Source organism: Mercenaria mercenaria, chromosome 1 (genome assembly GCF_021730395.1).
Source record: "Mercenaria mercenaria strain notata chromosome 1, MADL_Memer_1, whole genome shotgun sequence".
Lineage (NCBI taxonomy): Eukaryota > Metazoa > Mollusca > Bivalvia > Venerida > Veneridae > Mercenaria > Mercenaria mercenaria.
Window position 1 is genome coordinate 30,144,551 of NC_069361.1, and position 18,542 is coordinate 30,163,092.

At 35.7% G+C, this 18,542-nt stretch overlaps 1 protein-coding gene across 2 annotated transcripts; it reads left to right on the forward strand.

Moving 5' to 3' along the window:
• The first annotated feature begins 1,935 nt into the window (after positions 1–1,935).
• On the forward strand, positions 1,936–16,889 carry LOC123542564 (calmodulin). 2 transcript variants are annotated; one of them, XM_045328490.2, is made up of 5 exons: positions 1,936–2,060; positions 7,777–7,807; positions 8,425–8,568; positions 9,256–9,498; positions 16,475–16,889. In XM_045328490.2, exons 1-5 carry the CDS (start codon positions 2,058–2,060, stop codon positions 16,501–16,503), a joined length of 450 nt encoding a protein of 149 aa, XP_045184425.1. In that variant the 5' UTR covers positions 1,936–2,057; the 3' UTR covers positions 16,504–16,889. The 2 variants fall into 2 exon arrangements, with proteins under 2 accessions (XP_045184425.1, XP_045184407.2); XM_045328472.2 differs by lacking the exon at positions 1,936–2,060 and having other exon boundaries at positions 7,741–7,807.
• The last annotated feature ends 1,653 nt before the right edge of the window (positions 16,890–18,542 follow it).

An 18,542-nucleotide genomic window follows, 5' to 3' on the forward strand; every position in this document is an offset into this window, starting at 1 on the left:
CTGCTCTCGGGTAAATAATTACACTTAAGTCAGATATTCCTATCCGTGCGTATGACCAGTGAAATAATAATAACACTATTCTTCTACTACATAACAGTACCTGAAAACTTAGCGCTTCTTATTTCTCTTTTCTTTTCAAATTAAATACTTGCAACACACAGTTTCACAAATTCAATTCGAACAGTATCATTAACCCTTAGCCTGCTGCAGGCGAATTTAACAGCCTTTGCAAACAGCTTGGAACCAGATCAGACGCCGATTAAATCGGCGTCTGATCAGGTTCCAAGCTGTTTGCTACTCTGACATTATTTCTTCCAATTTTGGAGCAAATTGAATGAACTTTACAATTTTAGCAGACGACATTTCCAGCAGACGACAATTTATCTAGCATGCTAAGGGTTAAAAATAAAAGAGCATTCAGGTAAGCATGTAATTATTCTAGAGATGTGTCTGAATGATGTTAAAGACACCTATCAACGAGTCTGAAAACAAACAAATATACATAATTACATTTTACATGTTGCTACGCTCGCTCAGTTAAAGAAGTCCCTAATGATTTTATAAATACATTGCAGACTAATTCCTCTAGTCACAATATTGAATGATTTCCATGTTTACAGACTGAGAGCATATTAGCGTTAATAGGGCTTTATGGTGAGACTGGTCAGCTTCTTTGTTGTACGATCCTGTCACCGTGTCGACGAAGGCTCGATCCTTTGATCTGGTAAAAATAATTTAAGAAAACATTGTTCTGTTGAACTTTTAAGTGTAACTTTTTCGTTAAGTACAGGAAGTAAAATCTTTAAATAAACTTTTAAAATTGATCTAGAATTAACACTCCTTCCAGAGCTTCAGTTAGACAGATAACTGCATGCGTAAGTGTCACGACATAAAAATCGTTTGTTTATATTAATTTAACAGCAGATAAAGAGATATTTATGGATTTATATCCCCGTTGTAAAGCTAACGCCCTCATGGTTCAATTCATGTGCATCTTAAGCCTGAACCGTGATAAATCTTGCGACAAACCACTTAAAGGCATTGATTATTTGATAAATATAGCATGAATTTTAAAACGTTTAGCAGTAAGGAGTTGAAATTTTACTTAATATATAGAGCGGTCAACTGATATTTAGCGGCAATGTAGTTTATAACGTTTAGCGATGTGAGCGGACGCACGCAGTGGTCTAGTGGTAACACTGCTTAACTAAACAACCAGGGGTCGTGAGTTCGAGCCCCCGCTTCTCCAACTAAAATAAAATTACTAAAATTGGGATAATAGTCCCATATTTGAGTGCTTTACACCTGGAAGCTTCTGGAATTGGGGAGTTTTTTTGTATCTTGTACTATCCCCCCCACCCCACCCCCCATTAAGATTAGTAAGTCTTCTGGAGGAGTCGCCAATATGGGTTACTGGTGACGACTATACAAACAAATTTATCGGCGACACAAGGGTCTTGCAAGTAGCTCAAATTTTGTAATTGCAATGCTGTTAAGATGGAACAAATCTAAAACTTTATATATAAAAGAAGCAACGTGTATTTTAAGTGATGCCACAATCTTACAAGAATAAGAGAAAATGCTGTTTCTGAGGTTATTGTTATTAGTCGAATATCTACTAACGAAATAAAATGTTTCAAGCTTTTTGCCATATTTTCAAAGCACTAATAATGTTATAATAAAATGTTATTTAACTACATGCATTTTTACGAATTAAAAAAAAAAAGGCAGAATTTTTGGGGCTATATACAATCATATCGTGAAAAGTGTATTTTATGTATAGATAAACTACCGACTTTTTATGTTGACCGACAATTCAATACGGTTTATTGTGTATTGATATACCCTAATCTTTTTAAAATACAGTAAACCCGCTATACACTTGGCGAAAGTAAAATTTAAATAAGAATAGAAAGTTCCGCAATGCGACAATTTTCCATGGTGTATAATCGGATATACCCCGGCTATGTACCCAGGTATCATAGTCGCGACAGATTACATCGAGCTGTCGTGCAGGAAGGATATCAACGAAAAGTATTTTATAAATTTAAATAAAAATGGTGAGTGTTATTATTTTATTTACAGTTTGTCTGATAATTATTGTATAAAGTTGGTTTTATTCTTTTTCTTCGTTAAAATTATCTAGCTTTCTCAGTGATTAAAATTAACTTGATGTAGCGTCAGAGAGTTCGGTTGCTTGGTCTTTCAGTCTGTTAGGCAGGCAGCAGGTCCTGTGGGAAATATTGGAGTTGTGTATGACGTTTCATATGGATAATGGCGAGAGGTTTTAAAATTTCCAATGGGTTTATAGGATAGTTTTGTGTATTGAAACTTTGTTTTATCAATATTATCAACTTTTATCTATACTATAGTGAATGTATATTCGGATCATATCTTAGATATCTTAAGAACGAAAGATTTCTCCAGCTTGAATTTTGAAAGTTAATGAAATACTGATTAAAACATGCCATTTATTTTATTATGCGTATAATAGTAATTTCAATGAAATCAGTCTTTTACCTCCAATAAAAACTAATATCAGAGGAAATCGTTTTTTTTTCTTGGTATAATGTAAAAAAAAGTAACTGAACTGTGGTCGCAATGGAACCTGTTTTGTAAAATGGACTAAAACGAACATACAAGAGTTTTTTATTGACTTGTTCAAACTAAATGCTATGTTTTGTAGCTTTTAAGTATCAAATTAACGTCGAGAGTATATCTTGTTTGCATATTATTATATTATGTTGAACTGGTGAATATATCAAGATCAAGAAAACATCCCTCACACTGGGCAAAGCAGAATAAGAGAGTACATGCTTGTTGTTTTTTTCCACAAAAGCCAAAATATATTGCATACCTGAATCGTTCACGGGTCGAAACGTGTCTCACCTTTTCAAGGAAGAATGTGATCTATCACCCGTTTTATTGTTAATGGGATAGTTCTAAAGATATAAAACTTAACTTTGTAAAAATAAACTTCCTATCTTTCAATATTGCCTCATTCAAAACGTTGAAAAAGGGGATATTAGTTTAAAATTTTATAGAATCACGGTGTTGGCTTACATTTTGACTTCCTTTTCCAGATATTATAATACAATACAGATTTTATGCACAAGATAAATCTTAAGCTAGCAGTATATAAGTCTCGTTTATAGCGGGGATATTTATCACTTTTTAAATAAATGTACAGTACTATAATCCAATTAAATTTACAAGTAGTATGCGTAGGCTTGATAAGATTTCTATAGCTACGTTACAACAAGTTGAATGTTTGAATAGAGTCCTTAACATTCAGTTGATACGAATAAGTTTGAACATGTATAGAATTGTAACCAGATTAAATAAAGTTTCTGTCTATCTCTAATACTAATAGAAGGTTTAATTGAGCCGTGCCATGGGAAAACCAACATAGTGGGTGTGCGACCAGCATGGATCCAGACCAGCCTGCGCATCCGCGCAGTCTGATCAAGATCCATGCTGTTCGCTAACAGTTTCTCCAATTCCAATAGGCTTTAAAAGCGAACAGCATGGAGCCTGACCAGACTGCGCGGATGCGCAGGCTAGTCTGGATCCATGCAGGTCGCACACCCACTATGTTGGTTTTCCCATGGCACGGCTCATTTGTTTAGGTTACGATCAGCAGTTCGGCACAGCCGCGAGACAAACTAGGGAACTATGGTAAATCTCTTGTATACAGTGATATAAGACTCTTTCACAGGTTGAAGATGCGGATGGTAACATCTGGTTCGAGGGTAACTGTTTAGGCGGTAATGAGGCTGTGCTGAGTTACCGCAAAACTGTTACCCGAAAGCCGGATATTCTCATCCGCACTTTCAACAAGTGATAGATTCTTTTTTTTTTCTGCATACATATTTTTTCAGGTAATAGAGGAAATATAATAAATGAATGCATTTCTTTTAAGAACTTTTTCATTTTACTGGCGTATGAATTTAAGCATTAATTCATAAATTACAGCACGTGAGTCATCTTAACTCCCTGGGTGTAGTCGTGTTTTTCCAGCACCGACCATGAGGAAGAATTGACCTCATGACCGATATTGCAGAAAATCGATATAAGGGGAGACAACAGCTATTTGGTATTGGTAACATATATTGGTAACAGGTGACCGGTATTGCGATGTCGATATCTACTGCCTCCGGGTATTGTCACCTGGATGTTTACTTCAATATCAAGTGTAATAAAAGAGAGAAGGTTTTTCATAAGATAATTAAACAAGCTTGAATTATCACTGGAGTTACAAATTATGGAAAAGGGATTTTTCATTAGAAATAAAAGAAGTCATTTTTATCAAATGAATGTTTAATATGTAATGGGTGGTATGCAAGAATGGGGTTATTATATCATTGCAATTTCGGCTATTGTTAACCGTGGTGGTTTGAAAAAACAAACAAACGACATTGTTCCTATAGTGAATTTACATTGAATCGTACATGCATATACATGCATAGTTAAAGGTCTACTGTAGCCGGTCAATAAAGGAATTCTAATCACTCTTATAACTATACCCAGACGGTGATATATATTTGTAGTGTTTTTCATATCAAAGTTACATATATTAAGTTGCATTTCTCTAGCTTATTTTTTTTTTTGTCAAAATTATGCCACTTTTTAACTTCCCGTCTTTTAAGTTTGCATATAAGATTGAAAAACAAACAAAACAATATCGTGAACCGCAGGATTTGAACCCCGAGATTAGCAGCTGAACGTTTAGCCGCACACCTACATGCGACATGATGTTTATATATTAGTTATATCGCTAATTAGATTCGGACACCAATAAGTAATTTAAAGAAACATACGGAAAATTCATGTGTACAATGTCAATACTTACGGAAAATACCTAGTAAATGCTTGTTCTATTTGATAATAACATACACATGAGCCGTGCCATGAGAAAACCAACATAGTGGCTTTGCGACCAGCATGGATCCAGACCAGCCTGCGCATCCGCGCAGTCTGGTCAGGATCCATGCTGTTCGCTAACAGTTTCTCTAATTGCAATAGACTTTGAAAGCGAACAGTATGGATCCTGACCAGACTGCGCGGATGCGCAGGCTGGTCTGGATCCATGCTGGTCGCAAACGCATTATGTTGGTTTTCTCATGGCGCGGCTCAAATAGTCGATATGCCATAAGAATTACCACAACATTGAGAATATGCATCACTACGTCTGTTTTTATCCTTAAACAAATAGAAAGCTGTCAGTGATTTCATTTAGATTATTTACAAGACTTGAAGTGTCCTGATAACGGAATGTTATTGATCTAACACTTTACAGACACCCGCACCTATAAATATATGAAATGAATTCCTTCATTCGTATATATACGGTACAATGTTTGACAGCTATGTGGAGGGTCTCGCCAAGATACCAGGCAATGGTTAAAACCTAGACATACGTGAGTTAAACGTCAATAGTGACTGTCACGTCAACCAGTACAAAAGATCGCTAACCCGAAAAGCCAGTATTCAGCCCCCCCCCCCCCCCCCCCCCCCCCCCCACACACACAAAAAAAAGCCAGTATTTAAACACAAAAAGCCAATATTCAAGCCCAAAAAGTCAATATTCAGATTAAAAGGTAATGTCACCGATATCCAAACCCCACCACGTGATCTTGGAAAGACACAAGTCGCCATCAAATCATAAAATTTTTTTTTTTTTTGCTTTAACCATCTTGTCAAGGTTCGTGCATTGCACAGACACGTATACAGATCTTTTTGTTATCGGTATTGAAGTCGAACTGCCTGAGTATACCGCATTTTTTGTAGCTCTTAAATCATCCTCTCCCGTCCTAAAATATCAAGTTTATAATTGTACAGCTTATAAAATTACTTAAGCACAAGGGAAAAATCTTCATTAATAATTCTGTTTACCATTAGTTACCTAGTGGTAAGGCACTTTATGAGCATCTGGCATGGCATTAATCGGTATCATTTTTAGCTCGTCTAATTTTTGAAAAAAAAATCTACAAGGTATTGTTTTCACTTGATCGTCGGCGTCGGTTATATTTTTGTTTAGGTCCACCTTCTCTCGAACACAGTAAAAGCTACAGCTTTGAAACTTTGCATACTTATTTATCATTATGAGGGGACTATGTAGGTCAGGGCCCATAATTCTGATATGCATTTTGTCAGAATGATGGCCCTTTATTTACTTAGAAAATTTGTGTTTCTTAGTTAATTTTTTTAGGTCATCTTTTCTCAAAAACTATAAGAGCTACAACTTCGAAACTTTGCGCACTTGTTTATCATCATTAGATGACTGTGTAGGCCAAGAACCATAACTCTGATACGCATTTTGTCAGACTTATGGCCCTTTGTACTTAGAAATTCTGAACTGTAACTCTTTCCTTACATACTCTCCAGCACTTGCAGACGAGCGATGGCACCCGTAGGCGGTGCTCTTGTTATTATTTGCAGCATCTTTCAGTGTAAATATGCAGGGTCTTTAAGACAATAATCCCTCCAGTCCATCTAATTGTTGCGTCTATGGTTGGCTTGCAACTGACCAAACATTATATTACTTAGCGCGATTTATTGAAAAACAAAATCACCGATAGTGATGCATACGGATAGGGTACGGGATACGGATGGTAATTAGACTGATATATCTTTGCAAGGTCTTTATCCCCCCGGCGAAAGTTATGTTCTACATGACGGTTTGATAGACGACTTTGTGTCCGAAGTTATTCGTCCCCCAACTCTTAACAAATGAAAAAGGTGGCAAGTACTTGCGGAGAACAGCTTAGGACTGGTTATTAGAGTATCTGTCCGTCGTTAAATAACCGGAATATGGCTACAAAAGACCCTGTCCAAACAAATGGAAACTTTTAAACAAGCAAACATGATATATTCTAGAAAATTCTGCTCTTCAACTTTGAAAACGTATTATTACTTAAGCATGTGAGTTTAAAATAGATATTTAGTTAACGGATTACAGTTGTTATTTTTCAGTTCTAACAAACTGAAAATGTTTCATAAATAATGAAACGTTTACAAATAAAACCACACATCGCTAGCTTTCTAACCGGTATTTGTTCTTTGATTTTTCTCCCATGTATTGATTAGAGTACTTTGTACTTCTATTTTCGAGTCATTTAATTCTCCACTACATTCATCTAGCAATTTTAGAAAATATCAAATTCATAGCAAAAATCCCTTGGGCATCGAACAAACGGGTATAAAAGCACCATAACTAAAGTCAAGCTATTTTAAAAATTCATATGTTTCACCGAGTTACTCCACTTCATTCGTTCCATACAGTGAGCTAATTAAAAGCATGTTTATGTTCCGATACAGTAAATTTTCATCATGAATTTCTAAATGAGATGCAGTCGGTGAAAGTGACGTAAAATTCATTTCATGCCGCAGATGACACGCTGTCATGTTGTGTCTAGGGCTAAACGTTTTCTAGACTGTTGTTGCGCGCGCGCGCACGCACGCACGCACGCACGCACGCACACACACACACACACACACACACACATATATATATATTCTAAGAACCTCTGATTAATGCGAGGAAATTGCTACATGTCGCAAACAATTTAGGTCAGTACAGAGTCCAGTAACAGAACGATTGACAAAGTGCTATAGCCAAAGAGTGATTTTCAAATGTTGCCAGATTGTTATAACACGCAAAGCTGGGCTGTTATGATTTCTCATGGTATATATATAATACATAAAAAGATACCTCTAGAAAGGTCAGTGAAAATTGTTATTGATCCGTTCTTCATGTCTGAATTTTTTTTTCAGGCTGACCAACTCACAGAAGAACAAATTGCTGGTATGTTATGGTAGAGTTTTTTCTTTAAATACGTACCAGTAAGAAAATTTTAAATAAACCAGTGGAAACTATCTTAATTTTATAGGGCGAACGGTCGCCAAAAGTTCGTCTTTCCTTTAATTTGAAACGATAGAATTATGGGAATTTTAAAATTATTTTACTGTCGTTATTGTTGATTTAAATCGTCATTTTAATTTAATCACTTGAGATTACAACTCGTCATTTTAATTTAATCCCTTGAGATTAAAACGGTGGAACATTTCTGCTTAATTTGGTACAGTAATTAAGGCAAATGAATAGAACATTCAAGCGGCATTTCACTCTTAGATTATTTCTTTGTCAAAATATTTAAATGATCAAAACTTTAGTACAAATAAACCATTCATCATACGGTAGGTTTGAATGAATCACGTTTGTGTAAGTATAAATTTTACTTGCAATATGATCCAGGGATTTACGTTCTATTACGGTTGATGTAAACTTCGGTTTTGAATTTTGATATATGAAAATGCAAGCTTTTGAACGAGGTGTTACGCAGTTATAGTCAAAGTATATGAACTATAATGCTCGTTTTAAACAAGCCAAGTCAAGACGTATTACACTTTCTGTATTTGCAGAATTCAAAGAGGCTTTCAGCCTGTTTGACAAAGATGGTGATGGTACTATCACAACAAAGGAATTGGGTACCGTGATGAGATCTCTAGGACAGAACCCAACAGAGGCCGAGCTTCAAGACATGATCAATGAAGTTGACGCTGATGGTATGTAGTCATATGCTGTTGATTACCAACTCGTTTATAGCCACTGATAAGGTATCGCGGGTTCAAATACCGCCACAAGTGAACTTTGACCATGATCTCTGCGGAGTCGGGCACAGCTGCCTGTCGAGTCGAGAAATAATCACCAGTGTACTGAAATCGATCTGAAATGAAGATGTAAAAATTGTACAATCTAAATGGTACCGCGATCAAATAAAAACATTTCATGTAAAGCCCATTTCCTTTGGTTTTAAAGTCGCCTCCAGGTAGATAGAATTTAGGATTTGACCCATCTGTGAGTTTCATGTACAGGCGGGGTAAACTTTATAAAGTAAAATTAAAGTCAATGCCATGAGTGTACATTTGTTACAACCATACGCAAACGCATTGAAGATAAACCAGTACAAACATTTAGGTTTGAGGACAATTAACCTTTAATGGCTTAAAAGAAAAACTTAAGACGTGTTGAAGAGTTGGATAAAAAAGGGTAACAGAGAATACAAAAGTAAAACTGCAACATGAGCAGTTTGAAAATATGAATAAGATCTACATGTATTTTAATATTCAGTTAGACAGTAGAAGCTACAAGAATAAATTTTGATATTTCAAGCAACCCGCTCCCCCTCACCACCCCCTCCCCCCAAAAAAATGAAAATAAAAAATATCAAATGCTTCATTTCTTTCAACCAGGAAATGGAACGATAGACTTTCCAGAATTTTTGACAATGATGGCAAGAAAAATGAAAGACACTGATTCAGAAGAAGAAATTAAAGAAGCATTCCGCGTATTTGATAAAGACGGTAATGGTTTTATAAGTGCGGCTGAACTGCGCCATGTAATGACAAATCTCGGTGAGAAACTTACAGACGAAGAGGTTGACGAGATGATTAGAGAAGCCGACATTGATGGTGACGGACAAGTTAATTACGAAGGTAACGTATCGTTTTCTTTATATCACATCGTCTAAGTTCGGATAACTTCGGCATTTTATGTCAGATTTACTTTTTTGCTCGCCATTACTAACTAAATACCGAAGGCTTAAGATATTTGCTGCCTTCCTTCTTCAAAAAAGTACCGTTGATTATTAAGAAAAAATATCCAGACCTAAATGTTTACACTTAAGCGAAAGAAAAAAATCTTGATTCCAACTAATATAACAACATTGAGAAGTGAAAATATATCATATAAATTACAATACTTACGGCCAATTCATTGAAATTCTCAATAATCAGGATCTTTTCGAAATTAAGATAGAATATACAAAATATAACAATAAATTAAAAAGGAAAATGAATATATACTGTTCCCTGTAAACGTGTCGCTATACCAAGAACAAAAGCCCATAACAAAAGCGCCGACACTGCTGGGACAACATGTTTACTTCGAGTCTTCGAAAAAAAGTAACAAGGAGGGATGGTATACTTATAACATATTTAACCTTTACATTACGGTTAGTCTTGGTGAGAGATAGTATAGGGTAATTCAAGGTGACTGGGGTCAACTGTTACAATAAGACCGGTTGAAGCTTTTTTGAAAGGTCCTCAGTCTTAGCTACTGCCCCTATAGTAATCAAAATTTCAAATGAACAAGGTCACTGAGGGGACCTCCGTGGCCGAGTGGTTAAGGTCGCTGACTTCAAATCACTTGCCCCTCATCGATGTGGGTTCGAGCCTCAGTCGGGGCGTCGAATTCTTCATGCGAGGAAGCCATCCAGCTGGCTTATGGAAGGTCGGTGGTTCTACCCAGGTGCCCACTCGTGATGAAATAATGCACGGAGGGGCATCTGGGGTCTTCCTCCACCATCAAAGCTGGAAAGTCGCCATATAACTGTGTCGGTGCGACGTTAAACCCAACGAAATAAATAAACAAGGTCACTGGGAGTAGACTTTGTTACAGTTTGGTCAAGCTTCTCAAGTTTACTGTTACTTTTGAAACATATATTTCATACTATTAATCAGTACTAGTATCCATCAAAAGGCCACTTCTACCCCTATACCCGACCTATTACACCCCATCTCATTTTTATATCATTATTTTAGATTCCTCATACTAGTAACTTCCGTCTTCAACTGCTTGTGTTTTTTTTTGCCATATCATTTTCAATACACCCTTACCAATATGCCCCTAATCGATGTTGTTTCGAACCTCCCTTGGGGCATAGAATTCTTTATGTCAATTGCCAGCCATCTGGCTTATGGAAGTCCGGTGGTTCTGCCCAGATGCCCGCCAATTATGAAATACAATGCCGGGAAGGTCACCTTGGATCTTCCTTAAACATCAAAAGCTAGAAAGTCACCAACTAACGTGTAATTGTGTCAGCGTGACGTTAGACACAACAAAAAAGAAAAAAAAACTCACCTGGCATAAAACTGCCACCACCCACCCCAAACCCCAGCTGCTCTCCCCACAGACATACATTCAGGTAAAAAAAAATACGTACGAGTTTTCTATTCAGCTCCTGATGTGTGTCATTTTCATTTTTGAGTTGGTATGCTGGTGAACGTTTTCGAACAGTGCAGCAAGTTTCTTGCCGTCAAGCTACCCATTATGTGACCATGTCTTGTGAGGTCGATCCAAACGTGCTTGACGAGTGAAACAACCCGTATTTATAAACCATTGCCTGCGGGTTCCTGAAGTGTAACACTTATCCGAATATATCAACATCAATCGGCTTTGACATGTCAGAGAATGACTATGATAATTTTTTCTCTGTATCTGTAGAATTTGTCAAGTTGATGGATAAAAAAAGTGATACCAAGAGCTAGTGTTCAAAGTTTGTATTAAGTGTTGTACTTCAGTGATATTAATGCATGAATATAAAATATTTGTATTTTTTTTTTCATATCACTACTACTATAATTATGTTTACGAACAAACGAGAAATAATTTTCCTCCGTTTTATTCTGCTTTCAACCATAAAGTTGCTATTTCTATTATCTGTTTTGTGTCACGTAATTTGCATGTATGTATCTGCCATTTATATTGCTGCTACAAATTGTTAAATGCAATTATATGTAATCGCGGAAAATTTGACATTGATAATTGAAACTAATGACGACCTGATGTAGTTTTATTAAAAAGTTTTCAGTGTAAATACTTGACATGTTTAGGCACATGGCTGAATCAATAAAGGTCATTTCCCTACCGATTTGAATACCTTCTTGAACAAAGAAACAGGCGCCTAAAACGCGTCGTCAAAAGTAGAAATACATACGCCTAAAAGACGTATATTTCAGGTTTTATATCTGCTACACTCTTTTAATATAAAAATATCAGTTGAAACGCTGCGTATTTATTTAGTTTTAAATTTCTAATTTTGTAATTGAAAGCTAACGGTATATATCAACAATCTAAACCAATAGGCAAGTAATAAGTTGTGCGTATTTACTTGTTATTTACTTCCAATATGACTTGTTTGCTGCAAGGAAAAAAAGAAAATCAGTTAGTTTCCTTATGCAAAACATATAGTTGTCAATGCAAATATTTTGCAAATGAACAAATGTTCTTATACATATATCTACTCAGGCGATGTATGTGTATAAAAATTATACGTGTACTAAAAACTTGGTAGAGCAACAACGATTTTCTTCAGATACCTCCAGTAAAAATGTCACATGTTCAAGCGCTCTTTTAACATAACTGAATGAAATACATTCATGGCCAGACTGAATTTAGTAACGAAATCAATAACTTGATCAAAATGAGACTGACCACCTTTTAAGGTTAAATTCAACAAAAGGTTTAGAATGAACAGTTCGTTACACGTCTTTATGTGTGATATTAGTGGCTAAGTAAAAAAACAACACTTTTTTGTCGGTTTATTGTGATGTCATTTTCAGATTTCAAATTAACGATGTTTCAATATACACTTTGATTAAGGTTTGTGTTGTCTTGTTATATTTCTAAAATTATTTTAATTTAGTGTATTTGCACTAGTTTAGTTAAGATGCAGTCAAACAGTAGCAGCAAAAAATATTATTTTAGCAACTGAGAGCATACCACCATAAATTGATACTCGATTAAGCCTTTTTGTGTAATGTCGTGAGAGTATTTGGTAGCTTATTTCGCAATTGTGGGTTTCGAATTCAGTATTTTGTACTATTTCCTATTTTATAGGACTTATACTATAGACTGAATGCCAAACATTTTAAACTTAGCGATATTTGAGCCGTGCCATGGGAAAACCAACATAGTGGGTTTGCGACCAGCATGGATCCAGACCAGCCTGCGCATCCGCGCAGTCTGGTCAGGCTCCATGCTGTTCGCTTTTAAAGCCTATTGGAATTGGAGAAACTGTTAGCGAACATGCTGGTCGCAAACCCACTATGTTGGTTTTCTCATGGCACGGCTCATTTAATGATTTTGATTCTGAATACGAAATGTTTGTTTTTTCCATCTGTCTTTGTCAATGTCGAGAAAGTGTCCTTCGAAAAAACTACAAAATGCACCGCTCTTCAGAGCTTAATGGTGAGGAATCATGTATGTTTTAGTCTTGTATTAGGAATTCCTAACAGGTCTTTCGTAAATTTCACATCTGAATTACTTGATAATATTGTTATGCTGTAATTATATTTCCAAAGTTCTCATTTCTTTCAAAAATCTCATTAGACATTAGACACAATCGCACTCAACCCTTACCCTACTAAATTTCTATAATGAACTTGTCCATCTTTCAGTTTGGACAGTAGGGGAGACCGGGGATAGTTGTTACATTTTTCATATTTTATATTGTATCGGATGAATTATTTAACCGATTTTGTCCAGCTTATTATCTTTGTAAAGCTCATTCATTGCAATTTTCAAATTTGTACTATTAATTCTAAAACGAAGAATATTTCTATCCGATAAAGATAGTTGTATCATTTTGGTGAAATGTAACAACTTACCCCACCGTTGGGGTAAATTGTTACAGTGTCTGGGGCAAATTGTTACAATAAGCAATTTTACAATTTTACAAAGAATTTACATATTTACAACACAACAGTAAATATACAATGCTTTCCAATCTGTTTATAACATGTATTACACTGCATTTTCATTTCACAAATGAATCATTTCACCGAGTTGGTAGTAGAGCCTTGGAAGTTAAACAAAACCCTGCGAATTTCAAACTGTACAGGTCCATACCCTATTTTTTCAGCATTAATTCAAGCCTGATTAATGCTATAGGCCCCTACTATTTACTGAAACTGCTTCTTGTATTTTTTTTATCTATTTGCATGTATATAGCCTCTAGGCAATACAATATGGTTAAATCAAAACATCTCTTCCATTTCTCCATCATATCCACAATGATGACAAATAGGATGTTTACATTTTTCTTTTGTTTTGTTGCTTTCTGTTCTTTAGTTTTGAGCACTTGTTTTGCTCATTTTTAGCAAATTTTCCACAGTTTCATGGTGAATTCTTATTTTACTATGTTAGCACTCTTTTCGGGCGTATTTGTTAGAAGAGCTCTTTTACATTCTTTCCCCATCCAGCAGTCATTCTAAATTGGCATTTCTTATCTGGAGAAAACGCAGGCCTGTTGTAGTTGCTCGCTGCTCTTAGTGCACTATTAGATTTTATTGACGCCACTGTAATGTTCATTTCTATTCACACCAATCAGGACAAATATATATATCTCCACTGAAAAAGACATCTTCATAGACAAATTGCAATAATGTTTGTATCGCCAGAGGAGCTCTTATGGTTTTAAAATGGCAGAGGTGCCAAGGCAGCTACACAAAGTCGACAATATAAGGTATACAGCGCATAATATCGTCAGTTACATTTTTGCCATTTGAAAAATCTATATAGTAACTGGCATGGTCATTTCACTTCATTTTCAGTAGTATGCGCATGGGGTAGTTGACATCTCTGCTATTCAATGTAACTACAGCTTAGAGCCAACAATGTCCATCCCCATATGCAGCTTCCTGGTTCAATCGGGTATTTACTATAACAAAAGTAGTGTTCTTGTTTCCCTTGTCTCAAACAGGAAGGTCTAATACGGTTGTTCCAGTCTCAAATTCTCTTGTGAATCTTCTCTTTGGGGTCAACTGCTAGTATGTACCAACGTGCCCCGCACTAATTGTAACAACATGCCCCGACCCCACAACACGTGACAATATCTAAGGTAGACAACTCAGAGAAAGCATGTAACCTCTTGAGATTTTACGATATTTAGCACAATTCCTTGCTTAGTCCAACAACATTTTTAAAGTTTTATATATATTTCAAGTGTGCACATGAACCAAAAATGTATAAAAAACTCGAAAATTTACTTACGTGGTTCAAAATCTAGCTTTTTGTTCTATTTTTTAAATAACTGTCACCAAGTTAAATAACAATCCGTAAAAGATGGCGACTTTTAAAACTAATAAGCACGCATAATCTGTGACTTTATATGATGCGTCATCACTTCAATATTTGCAATGTAACAACCTACCCCATGTAACAACTATCCCCGGTCTCCCCTACCATTAGCTGTTAAAAGGGGTGTTTGACAGAATGGCGAACAGTGCAGATCATGATCGGACTGCATGGATGTGCAGGCTGATCTTGATCTGCACTGGTCGCAAAGGCAGAATCGGTCGTGTCAAGCATGATAAGGGTTAAAGTCTTTTAAGGATTCGTCAAACCTTTTTTCGATATTTCGATAAAGATATGGGTTTGTTTAATATAGATAAAAACTCAAGCGAAACAGTCAGTAGACCTGTTTGGAATATACAAATTAAAATAAAACACATGTAAAGTACTGTCACACGCATCTGACTACAAATATATACGCTTGTAGTATTTTGTTTTTGTTATCTATTGATTGATATATTTCATGTATTAAATACTAATTAATACATATAAAGAGTGTTTCATTTATTAATATGATTAAAGCGAACTACAAATGTTACATTTACTTCAAATGTCCTTACTGAGAAAGGTACCGTATTTTTAATATCTTATTGTATATAAAACTGTGAGTTTGTCAGGATCCCAGTCTATGAATGAGTAGATTGAGATTAGTTATAAACTGTTTAACTTTACACTTATCAGCAAATATTTCTAGAATAATACAAAGTAGAAGTTATTTATGTCCAAATCGTCTACCTTTAAAACTGTCCGCCCGTTACTACGTCAAACTATTTTATATTCTCAATCCTTACAGTTTCCATCAACTTCAATGAAACTTGGTCTATATATCTCTTTATTCCGATGAGGACTTACGTATATTAAATAAACCTTCTTAACACTCTGTTTCCACCTTTATGAAGCTTTGTCATAAAAGCTGGGTTTTTAGGGCTATGTTAAGTTTAAAGAAATAAGAAGTAGCCAGTTGAGGCCATGGAAGCCCTTATCAACTGAGCGGCATGGCCTTTATGATCCTCTTGTTCCCTTGACGTATGCCTCATTTTGGACTTTTCAGTGTTACAACTACATATGCATATTGTCCGACAATTTCCATCCAACTGAAACTGGGTATACATCATCAGCATTAAGTGTTGATATTATCGGGTCACTGTGCTTTCTGCAGATTTTACTCCACCCAAAAAATGCCATTCAGTATCATTTGCGCATGCTCCGTAGCCTAGTATATAAACCGAGCGCATTCTTGTCAATTCCTTTTACATATATTTCGTTTTCTCAGTACAATAGCTGTGATTAAGAAAATCTTAAAAGAAAAAAAAAACTTCGCACTTTTATCATCTGTTTTCGCCAGTGAGAATGTTGCAAAATATTTGGCTCATAAACAACAAAATTATAACTTGTTTAAAGTTTTGAATTTTACTGTTAATTTTTCTCATTGTTCATTTATGTATATATGGACAAATGCATTACGCTTGCCTTATAACAAATACTATTTTACTTGTCAGCCTAATATATCGTACTTTTTCTTATATTTATATTGCTTTTTTATATCTGTATTTTCAGAATTTGTGAAAATGATGACCTCAAAGTAGAAAGCCGTCTGTAAGACAGAAAACACAAAATCAAATCCATCGTCCAGACATCAATATATATAGACTTTCATTCTTAAATGGACTTCCTTCAATGCTAACGGTTTTTACAGATTGTTTAAGAAATTTGTTAGTTTGTGTTATTTTGCAGAATTTGTGAAAATGATGACCAATAAGTAAGATTGTGATGGTCCCGACAACACTGAAGACCTGCTATCATATTTACTTCAATAAAAAACCTTTTAGAAGCATCTTACACTAGAGTGTACACTACGCAAAAAGTGTAAGAACAAACAGAAGCGAAAATGTAAACTTTATTTTTAATGTACAACAATACTAAGTTTTGTTTTAGTATTTTTCAGTTTCAAAATAAACAATGTAAAACATGAGATTTATCTTTTTAGCTCGACTATACGACGTATACATAGAGAGCTGTCCTACTCAACCCGGCTTCGGCCTCGGCGTCTTTTCGCGTTCTCACCTTGGTAAAAGTTTTGATGCACTTTCTCTTTATCTCTATAGTTACTGGGAGGATTTGTTTCAAACTTAAAATAGTCATTATCACCCACATCATATGGCACATGGTCCATAACTCTCACACCAATAATTTATGAATTATCCCCCTTTTTACTTAGAATTTCAGGTTAAAGTTTTGGTGCACTTTCACCAACTTAACGGATTTGATTCAAACTTGAAATAGTTTTTTATCAATATTTCATGAATTGTCCCCGTTTTTTAGCTCACCTGTCACGTAGTGACAAGGTGAGCTTTTGTGATCGCCCTTCGTCCGTCCGTCCGTCGTCCGTTCACAATTTCTTGTGAACACGATAGAGACCACAGTTTGCAACAATTTTAATCAAACTTGCACAAAACTTGTATTGGCATAATATCTCGGTTCCTTTCGAAAACTGACCAAATCCCGTCATGGGTTCCAGAGTTATGGCCCTTTAAAGGGCCAAAATTTGCTATTTTGTGCTTGTGAACGCGATCGAGACCACATTTAGCAATCAGCTTTAATCAGACTTGCACACAACTTGTATTGGCATAATATCTCGATTCCTTTCGAAAACTGGCCAGATCCCATCATGGGTTCCAGAGTTATAGCCCCTTAAAGGCCCAAAATTTGCTATTTTTGGCTTGTGAACACGATAGAGACCACATTTTGCAATCAACTTTAATCAGACTTGCACGCAATTTGTATTGGCATAATATATCGATTCCTTTCGAAAACTGGCTTGATCCCATCATGGGTTCGAGAGTTATGGCCCCATAAATGGCCAAATTTTACTATTTTTGGCTTGTGAACATAATAGGGACCACCTTTTGCATCAACTTTAATCAGACTTGCACACAACTTGTATTGGCATAATATCTTGGTTCCTTTTGAAAACTGGCCAGATCTCATCATGGGTTCCATGAGTTATGGCCCCTTTATGGGCCAAATTTGCTATTTTTGGCTTTTGAGCACAATAGAGACCACATCTTGCAATCAGCTTTTATCAAACTTGCACACAACTTGTATTGGCATAATATCTTGGTTCCTTTTGAAAACTGGCCAGATCCCATCATGGGTTCCAAAGTTGTGGTCCCTTAAAGGCCATTTTTTTGCTATTTCTACTTTTGCAGCCATATACAGACGTCATTTATGGTTTGATTTGATACAAACTTGCAAAAAAACTCTAGCCCTAACCCGTCAGATCCAATCATAGGTTCTAGAGTTATGGCCCCTGAATGAACATTGAAAGTGCCAAAATATTTAATTTTTTTTTCTTGTGAACATTTTGCATTCAACTTTAGAAAATCATGCACGCAACTTAAATCACAATAAGATAGCCATTCCCGTTGCTTGAAGGTCAAGGTCACACATTGAGGTCAAAGTCAGCACTTATCCATAAAATGGTTATATCTCTGCAGATATTGATGGTATTGGTTTTGAAACTTAATGTATGTCATCAGGTTGACCTAGACACTATGCACTTATTTTATATCTGATTACCTCCCCTGATTTTAATCAAAATGGATTTATATCAGTAAGTATTTAT

Coding starts and splice junctions, on each gene's coding strand:
- LOC123542564 (XM_045328472.2), top strand. CDS start 7,756: ATGTCTGAATTTTTTTTTCAGGCTGACCAACTCACAGAAGAACAAATT. Junction 7,808..8,424: donor CACAGAAGAACAAATTGCTG/GTATGTTATGGT, acceptor CTGTATTTGCAG/AATTCAAAGAGGCTTTCAGC. Junction 8,569..9,255: donor CAATGAAGTTGACGCTGATG/GTATGTAGTCAT, acceptor TCTTTCAACCAG/GAAATGGAACGATAGACTTT.